The sequence below is a fragment of the Lepisma saccharinum genome, chromosome 1 (genome assembly GCF_977018435.1).
Source record: "Lepisma saccharinum chromosome 1, izLepSacc3.1, whole genome shotgun sequence".
NCBI classification, from domain to species: domain Eukaryota; kingdom Metazoa; phylum Arthropoda; class Insecta; order Zygentoma; family Lepismatidae; genus Lepisma; species Lepisma saccharinum.
In genome coordinates, this window is record NC_139229.1 from 127,725,493 (window position 1) to 127,751,489 (window position 25,997).

At 36.4% G+C, this 25,997-nt stretch overlaps 1 protein-coding gene across 2 annotated transcripts in view; it reads left to right on the plus strand.

The window, feature by feature from the left end:
* The window catches only part of neb (kinesin family member nebbish), a 213,331-nt gene that overhangs the window by 22,620 nt on the left and 164,714 nt on the right, over positions 1 to 25,997 (plus strand). For both annotated transcript variants that reach the window (XM_083138418.1, XM_083138419.1), the window contains exons 2-6: positions 1,552 to 1,721; positions 7,592 to 8,233; positions 10,036 to 10,287; positions 16,021 to 16,342; positions 25,602 to 25,709. In XM_083138418.1, the coding sequence (XP_082994544.1) occupies positions 1,597 to 1,721; positions 7,592 to 8,233; positions 10,036 to 10,287; positions 16,021 to 16,342; positions 25,602 to 25,709 (1,449 nt within the window). In that variant the 5' untranslated portion in view covers positions 1,552 to 1,596. The remainder of the gene's footprint in view (positions 1 to 1,551; positions 1,722 to 7,591; positions 8,234 to 10,035; positions 10,288 to 16,020; positions 16,343 to 25,601; positions 25,710 to 25,997) is intronic.

The window sequence follows — 25,997 nt, forward strand, 5'->3', positions numbered from 1 at the left end:
ATTTGATGTTCACCCTTTGCTCCATTTCTGCACTTCCACAACACCACTTTACCACTTTGACAACAACACTTCACCAGATACGTTTCGACGCGTCTTTCCCAGCCAAGCTCTTGTCTCCAACTGGCGCGTGCTTCAGGGTGCATGTGCAGATGTACTACCTACCGGATAACAGCAGCGCCCCTCTGGGGTGAGTGATCGGTTTCGTGCTGTGACGTCAGTCCTGGATATTAATAGCCACACCTTGTATTTAGTTTTCTCTTTGCTAACTTCCAAACCTATCTCTTTAGCTGCTTTGAAAAATATTTTAGCATTATTCTTAATTGTATTTATATCATCCCCTAATAAGTTTACATCATCTGCATATGCTAACAACTGAGTCACACCATTTAATTTTAGTCCTTCTTTAGTTTCTTTTACCTTCCTAACAGCATATTCTGAAGCAAAATTAAAGAGCAATGGAGATAATGCATCTCCTTGTTTTAACCCATCATGAATTGTAAATTTGTCACACACATTAATACCCACATGAATTTGCTTTCAGTTTCACTAGTGCATACTTTTATTTATGCATATTTAACAAGCTTCTTAGGTATTCCTAACTCTACTAATATATATTATATAATTTATCTCTTTTGACTGAATCATATGCTTTTTTGAAATCAATGAATAGCTGATGGACACTTTGATTATATTCCCATTTTTTCTCAAGTGTGTGTCTGATGAGAAAAATTTGATCTGTAGTTGATCTGTTACGTTTAAATCTACATTGATAATCACCTATAATTTCATTAGCATATGGGGTTAGTCTTGTTAAAAAAAATGTTAGATAATATTTTATATGTTGTTGAGAGTAGAGAAATTCCACGGTAATTATTGCAGTTCATTTTTTCACCTTTTTTAAGCACAGGAACAATTATGAATTCTTTCCACTGTTGAGGGATTTCTTCTTTATTCCGTATTAAACAAATTAATTTAAATATGAACCTTTACCTACACAATGCTTTAACTGTGTTTTTTGCACCCAACCATGAATAGAACTGTAATGTTATAACTATTGCATGAATTAAACTTTAATATATACACTAGACTCTCGCTAATCCGGCCCTCAATAGTCTGCCCTCTCAGTAGTCCGGCCCACATCCGGCCTGTAGTCACTCAAGCAGAAATGACGCACACAACAATGAATTATCGTGTTCAACAATGTTGTTAGTTAAAAATGTTAAACAATGCTATACATACGTAAAGGAAAACACGTTTAAACTACATGGTAGTACGTAATTTCCGAAGCTCTCAATAACCTGGCACTTCCGCAAAACCGGCACCCATATGTGCAAGGAATGGCCGGATTAGCAAGAGTCTAGTGTAGTTATCATCAACCAAATCAATTTGTGATTGTACTGTATCCTTGTTGAATACTCGATACAGCATTTCTCAATTCAGTTTCTTGGTTTTTGTTAGAGGTTAGAGGCACAATGTATGGAAAGTGTCTGAGAAAGGCTGTTTATTAAATGTCAGGGATTATATTGATTTATATTCTGTTTTTAATTGCAGGACTAACATTTGCCAGTCTTGTGAAGAAGATATTGCAATTTGTTGATGTGTGCAGAGATAGTTACTGAAAAAAAAATGTCTGAGAAGTTTTCAGTAGGGGCAATGAAAATGACTCCAAGTAAAATCCATGCAAAGCTTAAAAGCAAGGAAAATAAGTCTCCTAATCCAGGGTGAGTAGGATCAGTGCTACTGATATTTTAAGTTTTGATTTTAGTTGTATAACTAAAAAATTGTAACTGTAGGGTATTCAACCAACAGTCAATTCAAGCAAAGTGCAAGTTAAATGGACCATGTGTAAGGGAGATTTCATAATGAAGCAACACATGACACATGTCACTTGGGAACAAAAGAAGGAAATATCAAATTTTTACACCATAGTGATGTGACACATGTTGCTTGTAACTTTGGTTTGAAATCTTCCATAAATTATTCATAAAGGCCAGAATATCACAAGCTTATTGATTGGTCTCCAGGTAAAAATTCATCATTCAAAATTGGATCATATAAGGAAATATTGGCATCCACAAAATATATTACCAAATTATATGCCTACGAAAGTTAGAAGAAAATGTAATTTTAAACGTCTGTATCTTTTATCTTATAATATTTTGATTTTTCATTATGCACTCATTAATTTATTATTGCATCTGCAGTTATGTGTCATGCAAGGGGTTAATTCCACGGTCACTTACGTTACATTCAGAGAAGATAAAATTATTTGAAATGTGATTTCACAATAATTTACTACTTTTACCACAGTTTAAAAATTTCCTTAGCTTAATTAAAATTATAATTCAACTTTCTCACTCAAATTTGATCAATGTTATTCATTGTATAATGAAAAAAAAAATGAAATAAAACGGTCACTTACATTACACAAAATGTGACGGTAATATGTTCTGTTTTTACGATTTGAAAAATATAACTTTGTGTCAACTTAGATATAGTGTCTTGGAACTCAAAACCATTTTGAGGTATTAAAAATACTCCTGTGTAAAGGGAAAAATAAAATAATAGTCACTTACGTTACAGTAAATGGTCACTTACATTACTAGTCTGAATTAGGAAGAGGATATTAGTGTGTGAGTAATAAACTTAAGTGATCGTGGAATTACCCCAGGGTAATTCCATATGAAAAGGGACAAAATAAACAATTTTTGAAAATACATCTAGTGAAATGTTATCTGTATGGGTAAATAGTATACTTTGTATAGTTGTTTGGCAACAGTGTAAAATTACCCAGCATTCCCTACTTTCCAGATGGCATCTATGAAAAGTTCTCTGTAAAATGACTGCTGGTTTCCAAGAGAATTTCTTTATCAGGTAATGTTTTTTCATTTGAATACATAATTATATTTAGTACTTAGGCTTTACCAAGTTAATTGATGGCTAATTTGCTTCAAAATTTAGAGATGTGCTAAATATAATATTTATTGGAAGTTATCTAATTTAGCAGGTTTTTGTAGGACATCATGTATGATTTGGTTAAATGGCTGCTAAACCTAGTCACGGAGCAACTAGTGGTGTATTTTGGCTGCTTATTCCATTGGTTCTCAATCTTTGAGAGATCACAGCCCAGCAAATTTATTTCTTACAAGTTGATGCCCTGAACCCAAAAATTTCACTCATGAATACATTTCTGATCTTTAAAGTGTATATGAAAATTAATATGCACCCTTAATTAATATTAATATATCAACTATGACATAATCATAGTTCAATTATGTATAGACTTGCTGTCAAATATAAAATTACATTTAAATTAGTTGTCAACTCCTTAGTGCAATGAACCTTTTGCAGCCCTGTGGTTGAAAAACACTGGCTCTAAAACTAAAGCAGAAGCTAATAAGACTCCGACCCTTTCTTATTACAAGGCAACATCATTACTTTATTCAACTCCAGAAGCCCATTCATGATTATAAAAGGAACCTTCTATTAAAACAATTTCATGATAATCTACTAAAGTAAAAGTGTGACCTTATTTTTTTAATATTAATTAAACTAAACCCTGTGTAGATGGCTCATTATATCATTTTAAACAGCAATTTATTTGCACAACAATAGTCACTTAAGTTGCAAAAGTACTGGTCACTTATGTTACGCAAGTTCAGCTTACTGTTACTAGATATTAGTTGCTTGCAGTAAGCTGCTATTTTTTTTCAGCACTCACTTAGAGCCTATTAAGAGATAATAAATTTTTAGCTAAATATTTTCATTGCTATTATCAGGACAAAAACTTATACATTTTTTGGTCACTTACGTTACAAGCTAGTCTACCTACAAAAACCTGCTAAATTAGATAACTTCCAATAAATATTATATTTAGCACATCACTAAATTTTGAAGCAAATTAGCCATCAATTAACTTGGTAAAGCCTAGATACTAAATATCATTATGTATTCAAATGAAAAAAAACATTACCTGATAAAGAAATTCTCTTGGAAACCAGCGGTCACTTTACAGGGAACTTTTCATAGCTGCCATCTGAAAAGTAGGGAATGCTGGGTAATTTTATACTGTTGCCAAACAACTATAGATAGTATATTATTTATCCATACAGATAACATTTCACTAGATGTATTTTCAAAAATTGTTTATTTTGTCCCTTTTTGTATGGAACTACCCAAAGCCAGAACCTTGATTATAAACTTATTGTGGAATTTTGGAAACAATATCTTGGTAATTAAATCTCAGAAAATCAGATGAAATGTATAACTTACAATGCTTTCCATATTCCCCCAAAGAAGCCTCATGAATAAGAATTAATAAGTTGAGAATATCTCTGAGAATGCTTTATTAGGTGTATTATATACTGTATATTACCTAGTCTAACCATAAATACTGTCGCTAACTTGGACTGTACATCCAGTAGTCAAGGTGGTAATCCACGCTTGTGCTGAAGCACACTACTGACTATTATGTGTTCAACTGTGAAAGAGAAAACATGTATCTTCTTGTGGCCCATGGAGTGGGGTGAATATGAAAACAGAGTAGTCATAATTGCTCTGCATTAAGTTGGAAACTCACCCTCTGAGATTTTCAGGTCCTAAAAACCCTGAGGGTCAGCAAAAGATTTGTGGGTATTGGACAATCCAGAGATTCATTGAGATTAGAAGTGTTAAAGGTTGCCCGACAGTTGCTCAACATAGCACTGTATGAACAGTGGTGACTGTTAAAGCAGTTGTGGCTCCCATCTGGAGGCAAGTGATAAGGGGTACGGGAGCTGAACGTTTCAGTGATCAATGTCAAGGGTTACTGAAGACCTTGGACTTAGAGCTTACTGGTAGAGTACTGGACATTTTCTGATGTCACAACTGAGGAAGCAGAAGGGACTGAAATCGAGATAGCTCCTACTGCGGTATGATGTCAGTGGGCATCATAGGATTCTCTTCACTGATGAGAAAGTGGTCACAACTGAATCGAGTTTTAACTGTGAAAATGGCAGGGTATATGCTTCAAACTCTTGAGAAGTTTGTGAGAGAGTTCTCAAAGTTCAGAGAGGCCACCACCCCCTCCTCAGCCATGGTTTGGTGGGAGGTATGGTTGAGCCTTCAGGACGTGGAAAGTGTCTTGGACCTTGTTATGATGCCATTGAACCAAACTACATTTAACAATGAACTCCGGAGCTTCCAGCAAGATTCTGTCAAAGCTCATGAAGCTAGGATGATGTAACAATGGCTGGAGGCCAATGTACCCGATTTCATCTCCACTGTTGGTTGGCCATCTATTAGCTCTGCAGTAGATGACTGCCAGAGACTTAGAGCCTGTGTGAGGGCAAAAGGTGGACATTTTGAAAATTGATTGCTGCCATTTGTGTGTAATATATGCAAGTGTAACATACTAAAAGGAAATTTAAAACTCTCAAAACATTTTCAACTTATTCACAAAACAGTGTGTGACAATATAGGTACATATACTAGGTAGTCTAGGTACAGTGCAACCCTTTTTACATTTTCCTGCATTATATTTTCAATCTTGATGGTACCAATATAGCAAAATGTTATAAAATCTTCCTCAATTTTACATTTTCCCGCATTTTAAGTTTTTCAGCATGGTTCCCTGAAAAACGTAAAATCGAGGTTCCATTGTATATATTTTTTAAAAATAATTTTGAATGTGGCATTCTCTGTTGTAGAGTGATTTGTATGGTAAGTTTTGAAATCAGAGGTCTTAGGTTTGAATCCTGTTAAGACATTGTATTTCATTTACCATTCATCCTCATTGCCGTGATTGCTAAGAACAGTGGTTCTCAAACTGTGGTATGCGTACCTCCAGGGGTTCATGAACAACTTGAAGGGGGTACACGATCAACTCAGAAGGTTTTGTAATTCAGCATTATGTAGACTGGAATAAGTGCATTGGATTTTGCTCTGATGGTGCAAGATCTATGACATGAAAGCATACTGGCACTTTCTCCCATGTCAATAAGGTTGCTCCACAGGCACAATTTGTCCACTGTAGTCTTCACAGGGAGGCTCTAGTTGCTAGAAAATGTCCAAATGGTATGAAAACTATTAACAGAAGCAGTGAAGACAGTTAATTTCATAAAATCAAAAGCAAGAAATTCCAGATTATTTGCAATCAATGTGAAGAAATGGGTAGTGAGCATAAACATATTCTCTTCTACACTGAGGTAAGGTGGCTTAGCAAAGGAAATTGTCTTGCTCCTTTGTACGAATTGAGACTAGAAGTTCAAATTTTTCGGTCTGACAGCAAGTGTGAGTTTAGAGATGCATTTTCAGATGAACAGTGACTTGATTAAAGACTTCGGCAAACTTTTCTGAGACTTTAGACAGTGATTTCTGGACACGGGAACCTTTTTCTGCAGTGGAGGATTCCAGAGTCCCAGACTTCTTTTCATCGAAGGTGAAGGAAGAAGTTAATGAACTGTCCTGTGATAAAAGTTTGGAATCCAGTTTGAAGAGAACATCTTTGACAGACTTTTGGTTGCAGAGAATGGACGATTTTCCTCATATTGCCGACCACACAATAACATTATAGATCCCTTTCTCCACTACATATTTATGTGAGAGTGGTTTTTCATGCATTGTGTACCTGAAAAACAACTACCGAAGTAGATTAAATTGAGAGCCGAATCTCCACAGTTTCAAGTGTACAACCGGACATTTTGAGTGCCATTAGTGGTAAGAGACCTGTGGGAAGCCAAGATGAAAATGCAGTGACAATAATTAAGATGGACCAGAATGAAATTTGTAAAAATGGTAGGCTAGTGACAGATGTAAGACTTATATTGGCATGGAATGTCATAGAGGTAGTGGTAATGCAGATGTTATTTTAGAACTTCAGGATTGAAACCAATAGAATAATATATAGTGTATAAACAAGAATTATATTTCTTATAGTGACTGTTTTTGAACTCTTCATGGCAGTTCCCAGTTAAAAATTCCAGCATGAGAATGGATCATCTTTGAGAGTGTTCCTTCATCAATTTCATCTAATCATCACCCATCCTCGTCGCAAGTAGCCAAAAGTGGCAGAAAAGCAACATAAAATAATATTTAAAATATATTTCTCAAATTTCCAAATTGCATGGTATTTTTGTCAAATCTCAATAATTAGTAATAATGCTAATCTTTTACACATGTTATTGTCAACATTAATGTTGCCAATTCAAAAAATTATATTCTCTAGTATAAGTACAACAACAATACTTCATGATTGATGCTGCAAACATGGTTAAGTATTACCTACGTGAAATTTTGAGTTTCAGCATTGCACAATTGGATAGTTAATCCTTCACTCACTAAGGGTGAAGGCAGTGAGCCTTCGAAATTAATTGGAATAACTATACAATTGTGCAATGCGGAAACTCAAAATTTCATGTAGGTAACAAAAATTACCTTTGAGTTTGGCACACACAGGAGATTTACTATGTAGAAGTTTCAGCAAAAAATGCAGGTGTTTGAGTCCTGGTCGAGTCTGCATTTTTTGATGACATTTCTACAAAGTAAAAAGAATTTGTTCTATATAGGAAGACTTAAGAACTGCAGGTACTTAATGTTTGTTTCTATCTTTCAGTGTAAATTGCACTCCAGTTTTTAGCAGAAGTGTACCTGGTAAACAAGGAAGTGCAACCCCAGTGAGAAGTCTAAGCAGAAGTGGTTCCTCAGCTTTAGACAGAAAGGCCAATACACCCCAGCAAGGTTCAAGGACTCCTACCCTACAAGGAGGAAGTGCAAGACAAACCAAGGGGGTGACCACACCTTCAAGACCATTGAAAAGAGTGATGTCTTTAAATGAGCATACTGCAACTGAAAAGCAAATTAGTGCTGGAACGAAGCCCCAGTTTGCCAAAACCAGGTCAACACCTATGGAACGAACTCCTGTTTCTCTTTCCTCTACACCTTGCAGAAGCGATGCAAGACTAAATGTCAGATTGCAATTTAGGAGAGAATGTAGTAGATTGCAGCAGTTGCCCCCTACACCATCAAAATCTAGTTCTGTAATCTCCACTCCGAGCAGAAACTCAATTAAGAAATTTCACAGTGAATTAGATTTAACTAAAGCACCGTCTACTCCAGAGTGTTTCAGTGCGGTGCACCTTGAAACTCCAAAAAGGATGGATAATTTTTTAAAAAGTAGCAGTAATTGTGCTAATCTTGTTGATGAAGAAGCTAGCCATTTAACTGTTGGGGTGCGTGTTCGACCTCTTAGTGTCAGGTGAGATGGCAGTATATATTTCTTGCATGTGAAATGTCCTGTTCAGAATATCAATTTCTTATTCATTGTGATTCGAATTTTATAATGAAATTGATTTACTCTGTTTCAAAATGCTTCAAGAAGGTCTGGGCTAATACTGATACTGATGGATCGAATTTAATCACTGATATCAGCTGATACATTAGAGTCCAGGTATATTGTAGGGTTCACAAATTGCTACCCAAGACCTTTCCAGAGTGTAAACATTCGGGAAATTATGCAAAATTTGAATATTTATAGTAAATTGTTTGTATGACTTTGTTTTCAGGTCCACTTTATGCACAGAAAGGCTAATCAGTCCTACAGTTTCAAGTAGGATCCGAACCACTATGTACTTCCACTGGGTATCAAACCTGGGGATTTATTTGCAATAAATAACTGCATTCTAACATTCTGATTATTTCTTATGTGAAGTTATTTATTTGATTGATTTATTTTACTTCTATTTTCTGCAACTTGTGGCTAATTGTGAAGATGAGTATTAATGTTGATAAGATGAAATTGATGAAGGGACAATCACAACAATACGAGTCCCATGGAGGATTATGCTGGCCTTGAGTCCAGATGCCAGAGCCTCGGTAGTCTGCAAAATGCAGTTTGGGGTGGACTACGGGGAAGGGAGGTTGATATTTGGGTGTCCTCAAAAAGGATCACCTCTTACACCGTGTGAAATTATTTTTAAAAATTTATGGTAGATTGATATGGTATAGTATGGAATACGTACATATTACAATTTATAATCTTAGGTACTTGGTATTTTTAAATGTTCTTTTCTACAAAGTTTTTTGATTTCTTATGGTGGATGATATTTCAAAGGTGGTGGCTTGCTCCACCTGCGGAATAGTGAATCCCATAGTGAGTCTATTGCCATTCTCATTATTAATTTATTCCATTGTTCTTCTGCCTCCCACACATTTAATGTTACTCTTTTTAATCATATGCTTCTCTTCAATTATGCGAGTTGACAAACTCATTCTTGGGTCTGATAAGACCAAGAAACTTTGTACAAAACATGATTTTGAAAATATCTAGATTGGTCTTGACTGTTTTTTTTAAATTGTATTATTAATAATTGGCCAGCTATTAGGTATAAGGGTTATTTAGCAAAATAAGAATCTATGATGGATAGAAGTAATTGACAATATGATGCTGGGACAAAAGGATCAGTTCATTCTTTTAAAATATTACTAATGGACTGATTTTCGACTCATGTTTTATGTGTATTTTTATGTTTGACTCTGCTTTGTGAAAGGGAATTTCTGTAGCCAACCAGGCTCCTATAAAAGCATTAGTTTTAGATAACCAGCAGGGTAGATCAGACCTGATTTTATGAGGACAAGGAGGATCTTCATGAGAGAGCAATTGCTGCTCAGTGTGAAGAATTTGTATATCGAATCTTTGGTGTTTAAACCATTAATGGCTGACTGATTGATATGATATATAAAAGTAGCATTTGGTGTAAGCCAACCTTTCTTGAAATACCAAAGTTTCCATTAGAAAAGTTTTGCACATACGAAATATTCTGAGTGCCTAGCAAGATATGGAAAGAAGGTTGCATAAGGAAACTCACTAGAATGCTCCCTCCTAGTTTTGCTACGAGGTTGCTGTTGGTTCCAGAATATCATTAAGTTGAGGGAAGCTACACAAAGGTGCTGTGATGCTCATTTTGTATCATGAAGGCAAATGAAGTAAAAATCTTATGTAACAACTTGATTGTTTTGAATATGACTTTTTGCTAACATGAACTTTTTCATTCATTTCAGAGAAGACAGTGATCCATCAGTTTCCAATGTTGTAATGGTGGAAGGGAGTGATGTGACAGTTATGTCTGAAGGCATCTCTCATACATTTACGTATGATCATTGCTTTTGGTCTTGTGATTCTCAAAGCAACCAGTATGCAAATCAGGAAACACTGTTTTCAGTCTTAGCTCAGCCTCTAGTAGACAAAGCCTTTGAGGGTTACAATGCATGTTTGGTTGCATATGGGCAAACAGGATCAGGCAAGAGCTACAGGTAGGGCAGTAACTTTTCTTTTCATGTAGTAATAATATTCCAAAGGTTTTATGATAACAGGTGCACATTTTCCTTTGGATCTGGCTTCCATATGTTACGTGATTTTTATATAATGTATGAGGAATTTGAAAATATTTGTAAATTTGGGATGGAATAGGAAGTCATCGTAGCTGCTTCGTGAATGTAATTCAAGTGTACTATTTTGTATAAGCTATTGATTCTGGAGAAGTTTGTTTTAGAACTAACTTGCACTTGAACTTATAGCTGCTGTTATTTTATTTTATTAAATACTTGTGTAAAGAATGATACGAAAGGGGGAAAGCAACCAAGCAAAATGAGCTTAACAGAAATTTAAGCAGCAAAATTACAATGAAAGTTTATCCTCATCTGCAGCTCCATATGAATGTGAGCATGATGTTATCATGTAGTTCCTGCATCTTACACTCAATTTTTTGAGCTAACTTATTTTTTCCTATGGTTATTTTGCTGTAATATCAATTTACTTATTGTGTCAGAAATCAACTATGACCTTTTTACTTGTTTACAAATTTGAAACTAACGATGGTAATTTCCAAGGGTCGTTGGTTCACTGGTTTGACATGTACTATCTTGATGTCCATGCTGTTCATCAGACTCTTAGCAAAGGAAAAATCCAGTAAAATTGTAGTATTAATATTACATTGATGGTGTTAACATGTTGATTTCAAATGAGAAGACTAGAAGGGGGTGTTCTCCGCAGACATTCATTTAAAAATTAACATTCCATGACAAAATTCCTGAACTAGTACAGTGAACATGGTCATTTCCAGTATCTTATATAGCGGCCGCGGTGGCTCAGTCGGTAACGCGTCTGACTACCATGCTAAAGGTTCCGGGTTCGATCCCCGGCCGGTTCAAATCCGGGAACTTTTCTAACGGTGGAAGCGGCCCCGGCGCCTACCCAGCGTCGAATAGCATGGGTACCTGGGGGAAACCCTGGGGGGTAAAGGCGGTCAGGGGCGTGATGCTGATCACATCACCCCCACTCACGACCGGATCAAGAAAGTGTGGGGCGTTACCCCCACACCCCCTATACGCCTTCATGGCGTGGTGCTATGCACAGGGGAACACTTTACCTTTTTTACCTTTTATATGTGCTCCCAGTGTTCTTCTCAAACATTGTCTCACCAATGACTAGAGGCACATATTTTTGGTAAATAAAAAAGCAAAATTTCGGTACAAAAACAAAACCGATTTCTGATTCAAAAGCGGTAAATAAAATAAAATGTCGGTGTTATAGTGGTGAATAATCACATCAAAAGTGCTATATAAAATGATTTAGAAACTGCACTTATTACACAAAATAAACTTACCCCTTCTAATAGCACATTTATGTAGTTACCAGAGTATTAAGTTTATTCCTGTGTAAAGGGGTCCATTTTTGCTTCTCAAATATTTACAGCAGAATTAATCAATTTTCCGAGAATTGCATAACTCGCAGGATACTTCAGACTTCAGAAAGTGTCGCGTCGGTATATAAACGGTAAAATCAAGAGCATATTTCGCATTTTGCAGTTCATTTCACATTATTTCGTGACAAAACAGGGTAGGAAAATGCACCTCACACTTTTCAGAAACATGAAAAATGATAATTACAGCATGTTATTTCATATTTCGTGTTTTCGTCATAAACAAAATATGCATGCCTCTACCAATAACATAGTAGTAACATTATCATCCTGTATTCAAGGATTCCTGGGGCCATTTTTCCCACTGCACCCCCTCGAGAATTATGTCGATTTTTTTTAATAGACATACTTCAATGTTTTACGTAATGTAAAAGTGTTTTCAGCATTAGGAAAGCATAAACAAAGGAGATATTTGATCCCAAAGTATGGCCCATGTAAGTTAAAACCTGCAATTTCGGAGTATTTTTTCAGCTTTTTGTTAGTTTTTATGCACACTAAAATAGCGGAAGAGCACGTCGAAAATAACTATCAGTACCAAACCTAACAATTCTAACCTAACTACGTAAAATTATAGGTGCTGTTGTGGAAAGTCATTTTGGGTGCTATATTCAATTGAGCAAGCCTTCAGGCTGTTCTTTTACACTTTAAAGTAACATACTAAGGTATCAGACTTACAGTACTTCACAAAGACACATTTCTGCAAGCAAAAATCAACTGAAAACGTTCATAAACAACAAAATCTTCATAAACCATGCAAAATATTTCACTTACTCCAGGGGGTACAGAGGGTGAAGGCTACAGGATTCCCATGTTTGATTTGTGGTGAAGTCTCATTGCACAGTGCTTCAGAACCTATTTTTAAGTGTAGGTCTAGTTCTGATTAGCCTATAAAACTAGTGGAATGGTTAGCACAATGCCCTACGATGCTAGGGATACTAATTTCATCACATCATCTCTCATCCACATCTTCATGATTAGCCAAAAGTGGCAGAGAAGCGAAGTAAAATAATCCAAATCAATTAATCAAATGCTTAACTACTTTGCATTTTATAAATACAGTATTTAAAAATAATGTTGGCTTACAAAATAAATCACCTACAATTGAATTCAAATGGATTTAACAAAGGAAGAAATAGAAAAGATGTTTTATCCTTGGTAAAAACCAGTCAACCCTGATCGTAAGCATCTGAAAGGTAAAAAAGAATTCTCAGGGAGTAATGATTTCTTCATTGTACTCAGTCTGGTGAATTCATATCTTGACTGTGCAGTAGGTAGGGAAACAATTCCCATCCATATTTTTTCAGAATGTCACACTGTATGGGCAGTATGTGGCTTCTTCCTGATATCTTGCAAAAGTAGGACAACAGCTGTGAGCTGATGATTCTTCGGGTAGAAGACATCTTTCAGTATGTTTATGTAAATGCCACTGTTCTATTATTGATATAAACCGTAATCATCAGCATCATTTCCAAAATACTGTTGATGCTAACAACGTCTTGTGTAACTTCAATGCTTATCCAACCTACCTGGATATGAGTAGCCACCTTGGCACTGCATTAGCTCCCCCCCCCCTCCCTCATATTTCAAGCTATGAATTATAAATTGTGGCATGGTTTTCACCATACAAATTTCAATATTAATGTAAGATCACTTCTCACTATGCAAAATTTGATTGGACTCATTTTAGTCTTCCATTTCAAGGCAGAATTTTACAAAACAGGAATACATTAGCCAACATACACACACAAAACATTCTGGATTTATGTCTGGATTAAAGCTGGCAAGATTTGTAGCAATTGCATAATCATTCCATGGGTCACATATGTACAAAACTTTTGAAATTAACCTTGTAAAAAGAGATACCTAAAGATTATGTGATATTCGTGCTCACCCAGCCACTAATCATTGAGTATGTGGGGTGAAAGGTGCCAGAATTTTGACCGATAACTGATATTCTACCAATCCAATATAAAATTCCAAATGGTCCTTGAGGAATCTGAATGGTTTGTTGATCTCCATAATAAATAGCCCTGTCTAGTTGGCTGCACTTTTTGACACTCGGTGCAGTGCAGGGGTATCCAGTGTCAGGTTGGTGTAAGGGTGGTGCAAGGATCTGACGTTCAACCAACTAGACGGAAAGCGGTGTTCAAGTTCAGAATATTCAACAAATGCCTGTCTGCTGCTTTAAACGGTCCTTTCATTAGTTAGCATGCACCACGTGACCATACACCAAACATACACCGGTCCGGAAGGTAGTGCAGACTGTGCAGACACCAAATACACTTCTTGACTCCAAATCAATGAACTAGACAACTCGGTGTTGCACTTTGCAACCAACTAGATGCTTCGGTGCAAACAGTCAATCGAGTCAAAAAGTGCAGCCAACTTGACGGGGCTAGTGTGTTTTGATGTGACTACAGTACAAAAGAAGTTGCATATTAAGACAATTACTTTTTTAAAAAGTAGGGCATGCAGATTATTCATAAAAATTATAACAAAATGGCAGAATTTTGCAATAAATTATAATACCGGGTGTCCGAATTGAAACACCCTAATTTCAAATACTTATATTAAACATAATATACAGGCAAGAACATTGTGGAAAGTGGTATATGGTAGCATAGCTGTGGAAATTTTAAATAGGTAATGAATAGTAAGGATTTGTTTATTTTGTATCGTTCCAGGGGGTGAATAGTGAAAATGACAACCAATGCTGAAAAAGTGCAAACTGTGTTGTGGTACGCAGAATTGGGATCCATTATTGCAAGAAATCAGTTCGTACATAAATTTTGGGAGAGCAATCTCACATGACGCCGTACAAACGGATTTCTTGAGACTTCGTGCAAATGCATCTGCAATGCGCTGAACGTTTTCCTCTGATGTTGGTGATCGGCCACCACCATGCTCATTAGCGGCAGATCCTGCCTCTAGAAACTCTGCTTTCCACACCTTAATTCTCTTGGCATCGGGATGGTATCTGTGATACTCTGCATGAAGCCGTCGTTGAACTGCAATAATGGATCCCAATTCTGCGTACCACAACACAGTTTGCGCTTTTTCAGAATTGGTTGTCATTTTCACTTTTCACCCCCTGGAACGATACAAAATAAATGAATCCTTACTATTCATTACCTATTTAATATTTCCACAGCTATGCTACCATATACCACCTACCACACTGGTGTTGCCTGTATATTATCTTTAATACAAGTATTTGAAATTAGGGCATTTCAATTTGGACACCCTGTATATTTATAGATATATTTGATCATTAATTTTACCTATATTAGTAGTCAGCAACATGGATTACAGCAAATATGTAAGAAACTATGTAATTTATGTCCTAAAGTCACTGAACCAAATTCATAGTTTATGATTTCCTCTGTAGATTGATTTTTGTTTCATGTTTTTAGCCAGGAGTTGAGGAGGTATGTAGTTTAATGCAGAGTCATGTGTTTCCCTAAATTTACGTGTTCCATTTCTTGTGATATTGGTGAGAACGTAATGTGTTGTTTTCTACAGTGTTTCGTTCACTTGCGTTTGAGCAAGGAGGGGAGGAGGGCAAGGACAGTTTACTTTCTACTTACTGCAATTAGAAAGAATCATATTGAAAATGGAATTCAATCCGATGATTTTGGGTCAAATCCGCTGGTAGACAAGGCTTAGCATTAAGAGACCATAGCACAGGGACAAAAAGTGTGTATGGGGGGGGATTGTTCCCCATGCCCCCACCCCTAATCACTGCCACTGTCAATACATTGAACTAATATGATACGAAAAAATATAGTTCTAAACTGGTCACTTTGCCTAACTCAGAGTGCATAGATACCTGGTGCTAACATAGATTTCATCATTTCCTCTACATACAGAAGTGCACTTGTAGCACAGGTGTTGCCGCTGATCCAGCAAAAGGAGAACATATATGTGTAATTGATTGAAGATGTGAACTCCACTTGCCAATATGCTATATATTCACTGTACCATTCTGCACAATCTGGCCCAAAAGCATTTGTGTTGCAATTATTTCCAGGTTAGGCCATTTTTTCCCGTTCGATTCCTCTACTACATTGGCCAATTCCGATAGAGTACCAATTAATCTGTCTCATCTCTAGTTTATATCTTACATCAAGATATCAGCAAATAATTCTAATTAAAAAAATAATAATAGTGCTGTTAATTAATCATAAAACATAATTTAAAAGAAAATTAAGCTGGTGGCTCCAAAATTAATACACAAATGTCCTTCTTGGTTACAGTAATGATCTTTAAATTTTTTATATTACAGCCTTATGGGTACAGACAATGAGCAAATACCAGGAGCGATCAGCAAAGAAAGTGGAATAATTCCTCGCTTTTGCCATGAAGTTTTTGAACGTATTGCCTCACTAGAAGATTCAAGAGTTGGCGGTCTCCGTCCAAATGGTGGAAGAAAAGCTCATATGACAGTTGAGATAAGCTACTTTGAAATCTACAATGAGAAGATCCATGATTTGTTGGGAGGCCCAGAAGGGAAAAGGGCTCCGTTGAAAGTGAGGGAGCATCCTGTGTTTGGACCATATGTGGTAGACCTATCCATTCAGGGAGTGGCTTCGTATGAAGATGTCCAAGTAAGTTTCAGTAATTACACATTTTGTGCTTTATATTTCACATTTGAAGAACTCATTTTGGTGATTTTTGTACAGAGTGAACATAAAATCTGTATACACCTGCCACCAATATCGATTTTAGTGATCCTTTATAAAAAAAAAAAAAAGTGGATAAAAAAAATTGAATTATTTGATCCAGTGTTGAAATACACATATTCATGTAATATATTATAATGCTCTGCTCCAATATGACAATGTCAGATGCAAGTGTATTAAAAAGTGCCTGTGATACAAGATAAACACTGTTGCCTTTTCATGCACTATCAGATGCAGGAGTGCCCATGTTCAGGTTTGTGGATGCAGGTTGCATCTACCCAAATTTTGGGGGAGATTTTTAATTTTATTTTTTTATGGAAATTTGTCAATAAAAGTTTAAGCATTATCTATGTTTGACGTCTTGATAAGATGATTGTGAAGGATAAAGCTGCATTACGGTTTGATTTGAGTTGAGTTTTGTTACCATATTTATGCGTGTATAATGTGCACTCTGGTTTTGGATGGGTAAAAGTGACAAAAAATTATATCTCTTATATAATGCACAGTACAATTTCAAGAAATGGCTTTCTTAGTTGTAGGTTGTAAATCTGTTGCTTTGCTGATCAGGAGTGAATGGTGTCATACCTATTCAATTGCTCATTCCTTCTTTTTCAAAATATATACTTTTTCTTTCCGTGACTAATATAACATTTATGCGAGGCAAATTTAGGATCTTCCAAATAGCAGTTAGCAGCACAAGATTTCTTCCAGTAAGGAATTTACACACTCCATGTATATCATATTATTTGGCCAGTAATACATTTTAATTTTTATTATCTTTTTCCTTATGTTTTCTTTCATCCAAAGTACCATAAAAATCGGAACGTTTCTTCATTTTTTGATGAACTTATTTCAACCACATTTCACATTAGTGTCGTTATCTTGAATTGAATACTGTTTCCATATTCAGAAACTGCAGGATTCAAGCTTTACAATGATATATAACATGATAGGGTACCGTAAATATGAAAAATCAATGCTAGTGTCCCAAAATCATGGAATGACCTGTACGGTTTCATGTTGGCTGTCTGAATTATTCCGTGCATAATACGCACGGAATAATTCAGGGCAAAAATTTTGGAAAAAAGTGCACATTATACATGAGTAAATACGGTATTTAGCATCTCTTTTCTTCCACTTTGGGCTGATCGCGACGATGATACAATGCGACAGATGAAGGTGTACTCACAGAGAACACCCATGCTTAGCTTGGAATTCGGACCCCTGGCATTGTAGCACGGTGCTAATCACTCCGCAACGAAGGTACGTTGCTACATTACCAGGTACAATCAATATTCTTGGCGTTGATTATTAATATCAGTTCGAAAAATATAATCCTTAGTGTTTGTATACTACTAACATATTTACGTGTTGTGCGAGTTACTCACTGTATAATATAATCTATACAAAATTTGTACAAAATAGTCTTTCTTACGTAGGTGAGTATAGAATTTCGAAACTACGTTTCGGGGTTCGACTGCCCCCTTCCTCAGGTTCTTTTCCCCTCTAGGCACAAATCATTTTATGCTGCATCAAGAGTGTTAAAAGGATTAGGTTAAAAGGTTTGGTTGAAAACCACTTGTTATAAACAGGTCACCATTCAAGAGCAAGCAGAACCATGGAACGTGTTTTGTCAATTGAATAGAATCCCGTGCAAATGAGGTCTTACGGAGAATCGGGAACACCTTTTAGCAGGATTTTTAACCGGGGGGTTTTAATTGAATGAATGAATCAATTTTGAGGTTATGATGCCACAGTTGATTAGGTGAATAGCTTTACCAAGAGCTCAAAAAATGCTTCTTCAACAGCATTTGCTCCACAAATTGAGCAAAAATTTATTCCCCATCCAGTCTATTCACAGTACTTGGCCCGTGTGATTTCTTCTTGGAGGTGCAGCATTTTAACAATGTTCATTTTGTTCTTTTAGAATAATTGTATTAAATATACTACATAGTAACACATTATAAATAACCCAATACAACAGAAAAATAAATATGTAAAATGAGCATTTCTAACTTGTCGCAGGAAGTGAATTTTGCACTTGAAATACAATCCAAAAAATTTTGACTATGAAATACTCCAAGCATAGGAGGAGAATTTGTTGCAGGAGGCACCAAGTTCTATTTTCACTGTTTGGCTCTATTGAGGAAAAACAGTTGAATCAGTTATACCAACAAACCAGTTTTGGTTAAGACAACTGTGGCACGAATATTTGTGTGCCCCACTGAGGTATGCAGGGTGGGGGGTGGAGGGAAATTTTGAGAAAATCAAATTTTTCAAATGAAAGCATAAATAACTTGGGGAAAGCCAAAATAATAGAAGTACACTCCCCTTAACCTTTACTCCCCCAATGATACCATATGGCATCATCAGAGTAAGGTCGTACTGGCCCGATGATACCATATGGTATCATCGGGCGAGTACGACCTTACTCTGGTGATACCATATGGTATCATCAGGGGAGTAAAGGTTAAGCCTCTAAATATTACGTGGAAAATGCATTGAGTTATCATTTTTTCTTGTCCGTATGGGAGTAGTAAGGGAACTTGTTAACAGATGGATGGGGTAAGAGCAGGTGGCGCCGTCCGATAGTTGTCGGACGTCGTAGTAAGGCATTTTGTTGGGCAAACTGAAGGAACATGGAAACAAATAGGTTCCATTGATACATACGATTTTTGTCCAATATCGCCACCCGACAAAGTATGTAACTACAATATGCGACAGAAATTGCATGGACTGCAATATCCAACAAAAATCGCATGAATAAACAAGAAGAGCTTTAGACTGCAAATATGCTGCTGGAATTTTATTGCTCTTCTGGCTCTCTTCACCTTATTTAATGTAGCAGTGATTACGAAGGTTTTCTTCCATCATCCTGACGTATTACTGGTTTCGCACAAGTTAACATACGTTTACAATGGCATTGCACTATTCTTAGATATCAAGAAGAATCCAACCAAATGGGATATATATTGAATACTATAACGAAAAAGTGAAACATAAATCTGCATTGGTGAACGTTATAAAAATTGGCAAATGCATGCTCCCAACCTCAAATTTACTGCAATACTAGTATTACAATGAAATTAACGCCACTCTCTGTTCTGTCTGTTTAAACTCGTGAGAGTTGGTCATTAATCTCTCACTGAGTAAGGTTAATGTCCAATATTATGAAATAAAATACTAATAATAAATATGTAAATATTTTAATATCATATTTACTTGAATCATTCCATCATAAAAGCAAATCACTTTCTTCAAGAATTGACTTTTCTCTGCCAGCCCTGCTAAATTTTCACTTTCCATCTACTGATTTATACGAGGGGTGTCCAGAAAGTAATTTCCAATTAGTAGGGATATTGATTTTTCGCCAACGCCAAAACCGTGAAAACTTGTAATTGCTGCGAAGTTATATTTAGGAATGTGCAGTGATGTCTGGACACATTTTCGCCCGTTCGAAATATCGAAATAATGCGAATTTGGCATAAAATGCGAATTGTTGGCATTTTTAGCAATTTTTTTTAAAGAAATGTCCTAAAACAACGAAAAATTCCATGAAATTCAATATTCTTGTCTTTTCTAGGCCATGTTTGTGTACACAGAACATGCAAGTTTTCCAACATTTTACTCAAGAGTAAACTAAAGTTATACGTACATGGAATAATTCCGAGAGCCACATTAAATCATGTATTTCCCACGATTTTTTCAACTCCTATCAAAACCATTTGCATCACAGATCAAAGTGGCAGGATGCTAACAGGAGATCGAGTGCGTATCTACCGTCACACGGGAGCCATATCTTCAGATTTTTCGCACAAGATATGTTTTGAATTACCAAGCTAAGTGCGCACCATCGGCATTTGTCGAGCGAGTAATAATGGAACTCAGTCGTTAGGGCGTCTGACTACTATGCGAGAGACCCATGGTCGATCCCCTGCGGAGGAGAACCGGGATGTTTTCCACCTATTCAAACTGCTCCGGCGTCCACCCAGCATCATATGAGGCTAGTACCTTGAGGAAACTTTGAGGGATAAAGGTGGCCAGGAGCATGGTGCTGATCACATCACCCCTACCTTCAGCCGTGATCAAGAATGTGTGGGGCCCTAACTCCACACCCCTATACACCTTCATGGAAAAGTGCAGGGGAGCACTTTACTTTTACTTCCTCAAAAATCTGATCTACAATTTAAAATAATAGTTTAAAGCACAATGGAGTATTAAGTTTCAGTATATTTGGCAGATAAATGTTCTAAAACAAAAACGCGAATTTTGGGAAACGTAACACTAACAAGTCAAAAAAAGATAATGCCAATTTTTGATGCCATAATATATCGGTATCTGTCACGTGAGTTTGATTGATTTTAATTTTTTGGATGCATCGCCACTTATGGTCATTATTAGGGCTCGCAAGTTGAGGAAATATCTTTTTTTCCTAGTGTCGGAAGACGAGGCCCAACATAATATATGTTCATTTTGGGTCATTGTACGCCAGAAAAAGGTGGGTTTTGTTTGTCCTCTTTTGCCTGTTTTGGCTTATTGGTCCTTTTTTAACCTTTTTTTTTTTTTTAGGTCTTAACAGCCTTTTTTTTTTTTTTTTTTTTTTTGCAACTTCACCTTCTTTCGACTACGTTTTTACTGCCCCTTCTCAATTCGAATCATCATCAGTTCATCACCTCTTAAAACATCCTTTCTGTAGTAAAGAAATAAAAAAAAGAGAGAAATAAATATATTTGAACCGATCCCTGAAATGAGAGAGAAACATTTTTGGACAACTGAAGCAGGTACGGTACAAGATCCTTTAAACGTAACTTGGCTGGAAGGTCGCGCTGTAAGTGCCAACTTTCTCTTGTTTTGAAGCTTTCAGCACGGTGTATAAGACCAGACAGCACACGCCTGCAAAGATCTCAAGGTGCCGCGAAGAGGGAGGGGATGGGGAGGTTAAAACTGAAGTTATTAATTAATTTGGATCACATTTATACGTCCTTTTTTCCGTTTTTAGGTCCTTTTTTATATTTTTAGGTCTTTTATAGGTCTTTTTTTGTCAATTTATAGGTCTTCAACTTCCGAGCCCTAGTCATTATGCACCCTTCAGTATATACGGGGAAAATTCCATTATCTAAAATCCTTACCTTAAAATTAAAAAAGGGGTATGGAAAATACTTTCCCAAAATAACTTTCAAGATATCAAACTCTCACGAAGAGGCGTAAGCCATGTGACTTACAATTTCGAATCAGTAGTTTAAAAACACCATGAAAGTATAATTTCAGATATTTGCCAGAAAATGCGCTAAAATGAAAATGTGAATTTTGAGAAAAATAACACCGTATAGTAATAAATAAAGATAAGAAAATACACCAATTTGAAAAAAAATAACAAAATATCAAGGTCCCTACCGATTAGGCATAAATAAAACAAGAATATCAGTTGTAATTGCATTAGTAACAGTGAGTCCTAACCTAATTTTCGGCATAATCAACACCGTTGTTCTGGCATTTGTCGTAGCATGGCACTAAATTTTGTATGCCCATGGTATATGTGTCTGACAGCAAAGACTGGAACTATCTACCGCAGTGTAGCTGTCAAATCCTTGCCCTGCCAGAAACCTCTTCAGTTAAACAAAGAGATGAAAGTCTGTACATTCAACGCCAGGTCTGTACAGGGAATGGTCCAAGATCCCTCACCTGAAGTGATGCAAAGGGCCCATGTGTACTCAGCTGTATGGGGTTGTGCACATTTGATTGGCCTTCCGTGAATTGTCTGACCATACTATCATTCACGACGTCCGGTCTGCACACCTCACACGATTGCTGGTGGCTCTGTGCCAAATTCTGAGCGTACAATATAGGCTACATCGCAGTCGGTGGGAGAGCTGCAATCTTTAACCTAGAACTGTCCTAAAACGGCTGCATTGTAACTGTACCAGATTACAGCTACATGCCACTTCTTCCTGCCTGCATGTGTGTGTGTGTCACTCTCCGGCCACTAGTGCTGCGTATAGGCACCATTGGAGCTTTTTTTAGGATGCCCCTCGTATATGAACTTTCAGAAGCTTTTATTATTAGAGTGTTCCTGTTTTATGTGTGGTTAGCTAAATCAGGTACCTATACAATGTCATTCTATAAATTCCTTGCGTTAAATTTTTAATACCTACATACCCTTTTCGTCAGCATTAATGGTATAACTGCATGTTGTCAGTTTCACAGTACTTCACTTGGATATACTGTACTGAAGCAGAAATCCCATTGATAATGTAAGGAAATATGACACTTTATTTTGTTCAATTCAATTGTTTCACTTATATGCAAGAGTTAAGTTGTTTGCGTAATGCTGATCACATCACCCCCACTCACGACCGGATCAAGAAAGTGTGGGGCGTTACCCCCACACCCCCTATATGCCTTCATGGCGTGGTGCTATGCACAGGGGAGCACTTTACCTTTTTTAAGTTGTTTGCTTTACAGAGAAGAGAGAAGTAGCTTTATGCATTGAAAAATGAGTTCACACTCATGGTTCTTGCAAGTAGAGGGTTCCAAACCTCAGTGGAAATATCAACATATAATACCGAGAATGGATAAGGAGACTGATAAATTACAAAATGTATTTCTTAGTCAATCACTCTTCACCCTAATCTCATTTAGTCGTAACTTCAAAAATAATCAAGTATTTTATTTTAAACTTACTGCGTATGACAAAATTCTGTAATCCTTCCCTAGCTTGTGAATTGTAATAATTTTCCAAATTCACTATTTTGCAGTTTGAATTCAAATCATAGAGAATAGAGAAATTAAGTCAATTTCATAGAAGATAATATTGGTACTTAACAAACCCATACGTGGATCTGTATGAGTTTATTATTTCTATTTGCAAAAACATCGATTTAGTTTAGTTTGTAATTGTCAGGGAAAAATGTAAATTTTGTCCTGGAAAACCTGGAAAAGTCAGGGAATTTCATTTCTGCTTGTTTGTAGCCACCCTGAAGAAATAAAACAAATCACATCTTTTTTTATCACAGATGCGTGAATGAATTGCTGCTCTGTCACGGTTAGTATATAAAGACTGCAAAACAGAACAACAATACATAGATGATGATAAGCAGATGGACAATTGTATTCTAACTATGTTATAAAAAATAATGGAATTGCAACATGTGTTATACACAATCAGTAAACTCAAGTGTTGCCTGTTGCCAGAAGCAGTCTTGAACACAACAAACACTTGTATCCAAATGCATGGGTGAAGCTGTACTAATCTTTTATCTGTGACTTCTTCATCATTGCATACTTAGCACTTCTTCATACCAAGTATTTTTTGAGAGTGACATGTCAGTTCTAAAGAATGATAGTTTCTTCTATACTTTGAACTTGAATAATTCATCATCATCCTTCGCCATTTCCTGCCTCTGCCTGGGTCGGCATAGAAGTCAAGCCTCTCCATTTTCTTCTGGTCTTCCACCATTCATCGCTTTCCACGGTGTTTCAATCTTGATATCTTTTCCTAACACTCTCCACTATCTGCTCTTTCCACAGACATCTTGGTCTCCCCTTTGGCCTTATTCCCACTCCTTGTGCATTGTAAGCTCTTACTGGTAGTCTTTCTGCATCCATCCTCTTCACATGTGTCCGAACCACCTCATCTGTGCCTGATCCATCCTGTCCTGAAGCTTCACCACCCCTATGGTCTGTCAGATCTCCTCATTCCTTCTAGTCTTCCCCAACATGCTCCTTAACACCTTCCCTGTGAAATTTTCTGACAAAATGGTTTCCCGTTCTGTGTATTTTTTTTCTGAGTGTGCGTAGTAATATTTTAAGTAGCTACTGCTTCAACACAATTCATCCGAGTATCATGGTTCATACATCTTTCTCTTCAGAATAGAACAGGCTTTCAAATGGTACCATGCACATGTGTACATAAAGTATGAGGAAAGGGAAATCTGGGATAATTCGGGAAATTTCCCTCCGAAAAATCTCTTTTGGTAACTTTGGAGCCCTCTGGACCGGCCCTGGATATAGGTACCCAATTATAATCTACCTTGAAAGATACTATGGTCTATACGTAATGCATCCGCCAAGTTTCATTGCAATATCTTCAATAGGTATGAGGGAAAAATATTTCGCAATCCTGTTTGACAATACTATTAGAAACTCAAAAACCAAAAATTAATCACCAACCGTTCAAATAACGCAACACCAAAAAGAAATGTACATAAAGCAACGCAACTGACTAAACGCGGCACACAAACGAACTCACGTTTGCACTTTGTCAGCATAACACAAAAACAGTTTACGTTCCTCTGAACAACTTCTTTTTTTCTTCTTCTTTGTCGGCACTGAAAATTGTGACTAAATTAAAGGTCATTGTTTCTTCAATAGCAAAACATATGTTTCACCAACAAAAAACGTATTATTCCGTTCAACACAGGTTACTTCAGTCAGAGATGTTCGTGAGCGTAATATTACGCCCAGCACAGAATAAGCTATAGTAACCAAGGGCGTAATATTATGCCGAACACAGGGAAGGGGTTAAGAATTTCATCTCCACTGTCTGCATCTTTCTTTTGTCTCTCTCTGTCATTGTCCAATTCTCTGCTCCATACATAATTATTGGTACATAGTATGTGTTATATATTACCTTCTTGCATTTCATAGGTACATCCCTGTTCCATATTAGTCTTTGAACGCTTTGATAGAGTCCACCACCCATTTGTCCTCCTCTGTTTACCTCCTCATCTATTCTCCCAGTTCTCTCAATTATGCTTCCTAGACATTTGAAACTCTCCACTACCCTCAACAACTCTTTAATCATCTTTATTCGTGGTACATTTCTGGCTCTGTTTTTTGTTACGTCATTCTTTTCTGCACTGAATTTCATTCCTGCTCTTCTGATTTCCTCATTCCAACTATCAAACTGTCTCTGTACTACTACTTCTTTAATAATTTATAATTGGAAATATTTAACCATTTACATGTACTTATTTTACTTACTTTTGTGCAGTTTTTATGAGAGTTTCACAATGCAAATACATAATATGTATCTGATTTGGCATACCTGTTGAACAGAAGTGATCAAGTTCTATTTCTTTTTGCTGTAGATTTTCTCCATAGTGATTTGTGTTTTCGATTATAATAATGTCTTTAATACATATTGATAAAATGTGAGATAATTGTTTGAATGTTTCTATTGCAGGGGTGGCTGAGTGTAGGAAACCGTCAAAGAGCTACAGCTGCAACAGGAATGAATGACAAGAGTTCACGATCTCATTCAATATTTAGTGTCATATTAACACAAATACAGGTAAGGTAATAGTTTCCAAAGTCTTAGACATACATTTGAAGTTTACAGGATCTCAAGATAGTAATTTTTCTTGACTAAACATAAGTAAAAACTGATATTATTTCACATAATCTACGTAGACCAGCTTTACAGACATAACTTGTCCTAGGAGCAGTTTCTTGCACCAGTGGGAGTCCTTGAATATCCTTGAATTTACAATTTCATTTAAACAAATGTTCATATTTCTTTTGACAAATTATATATAATACTGGTATTATTGGTATTTTGAAGAAAATCCTTGGCACCTAG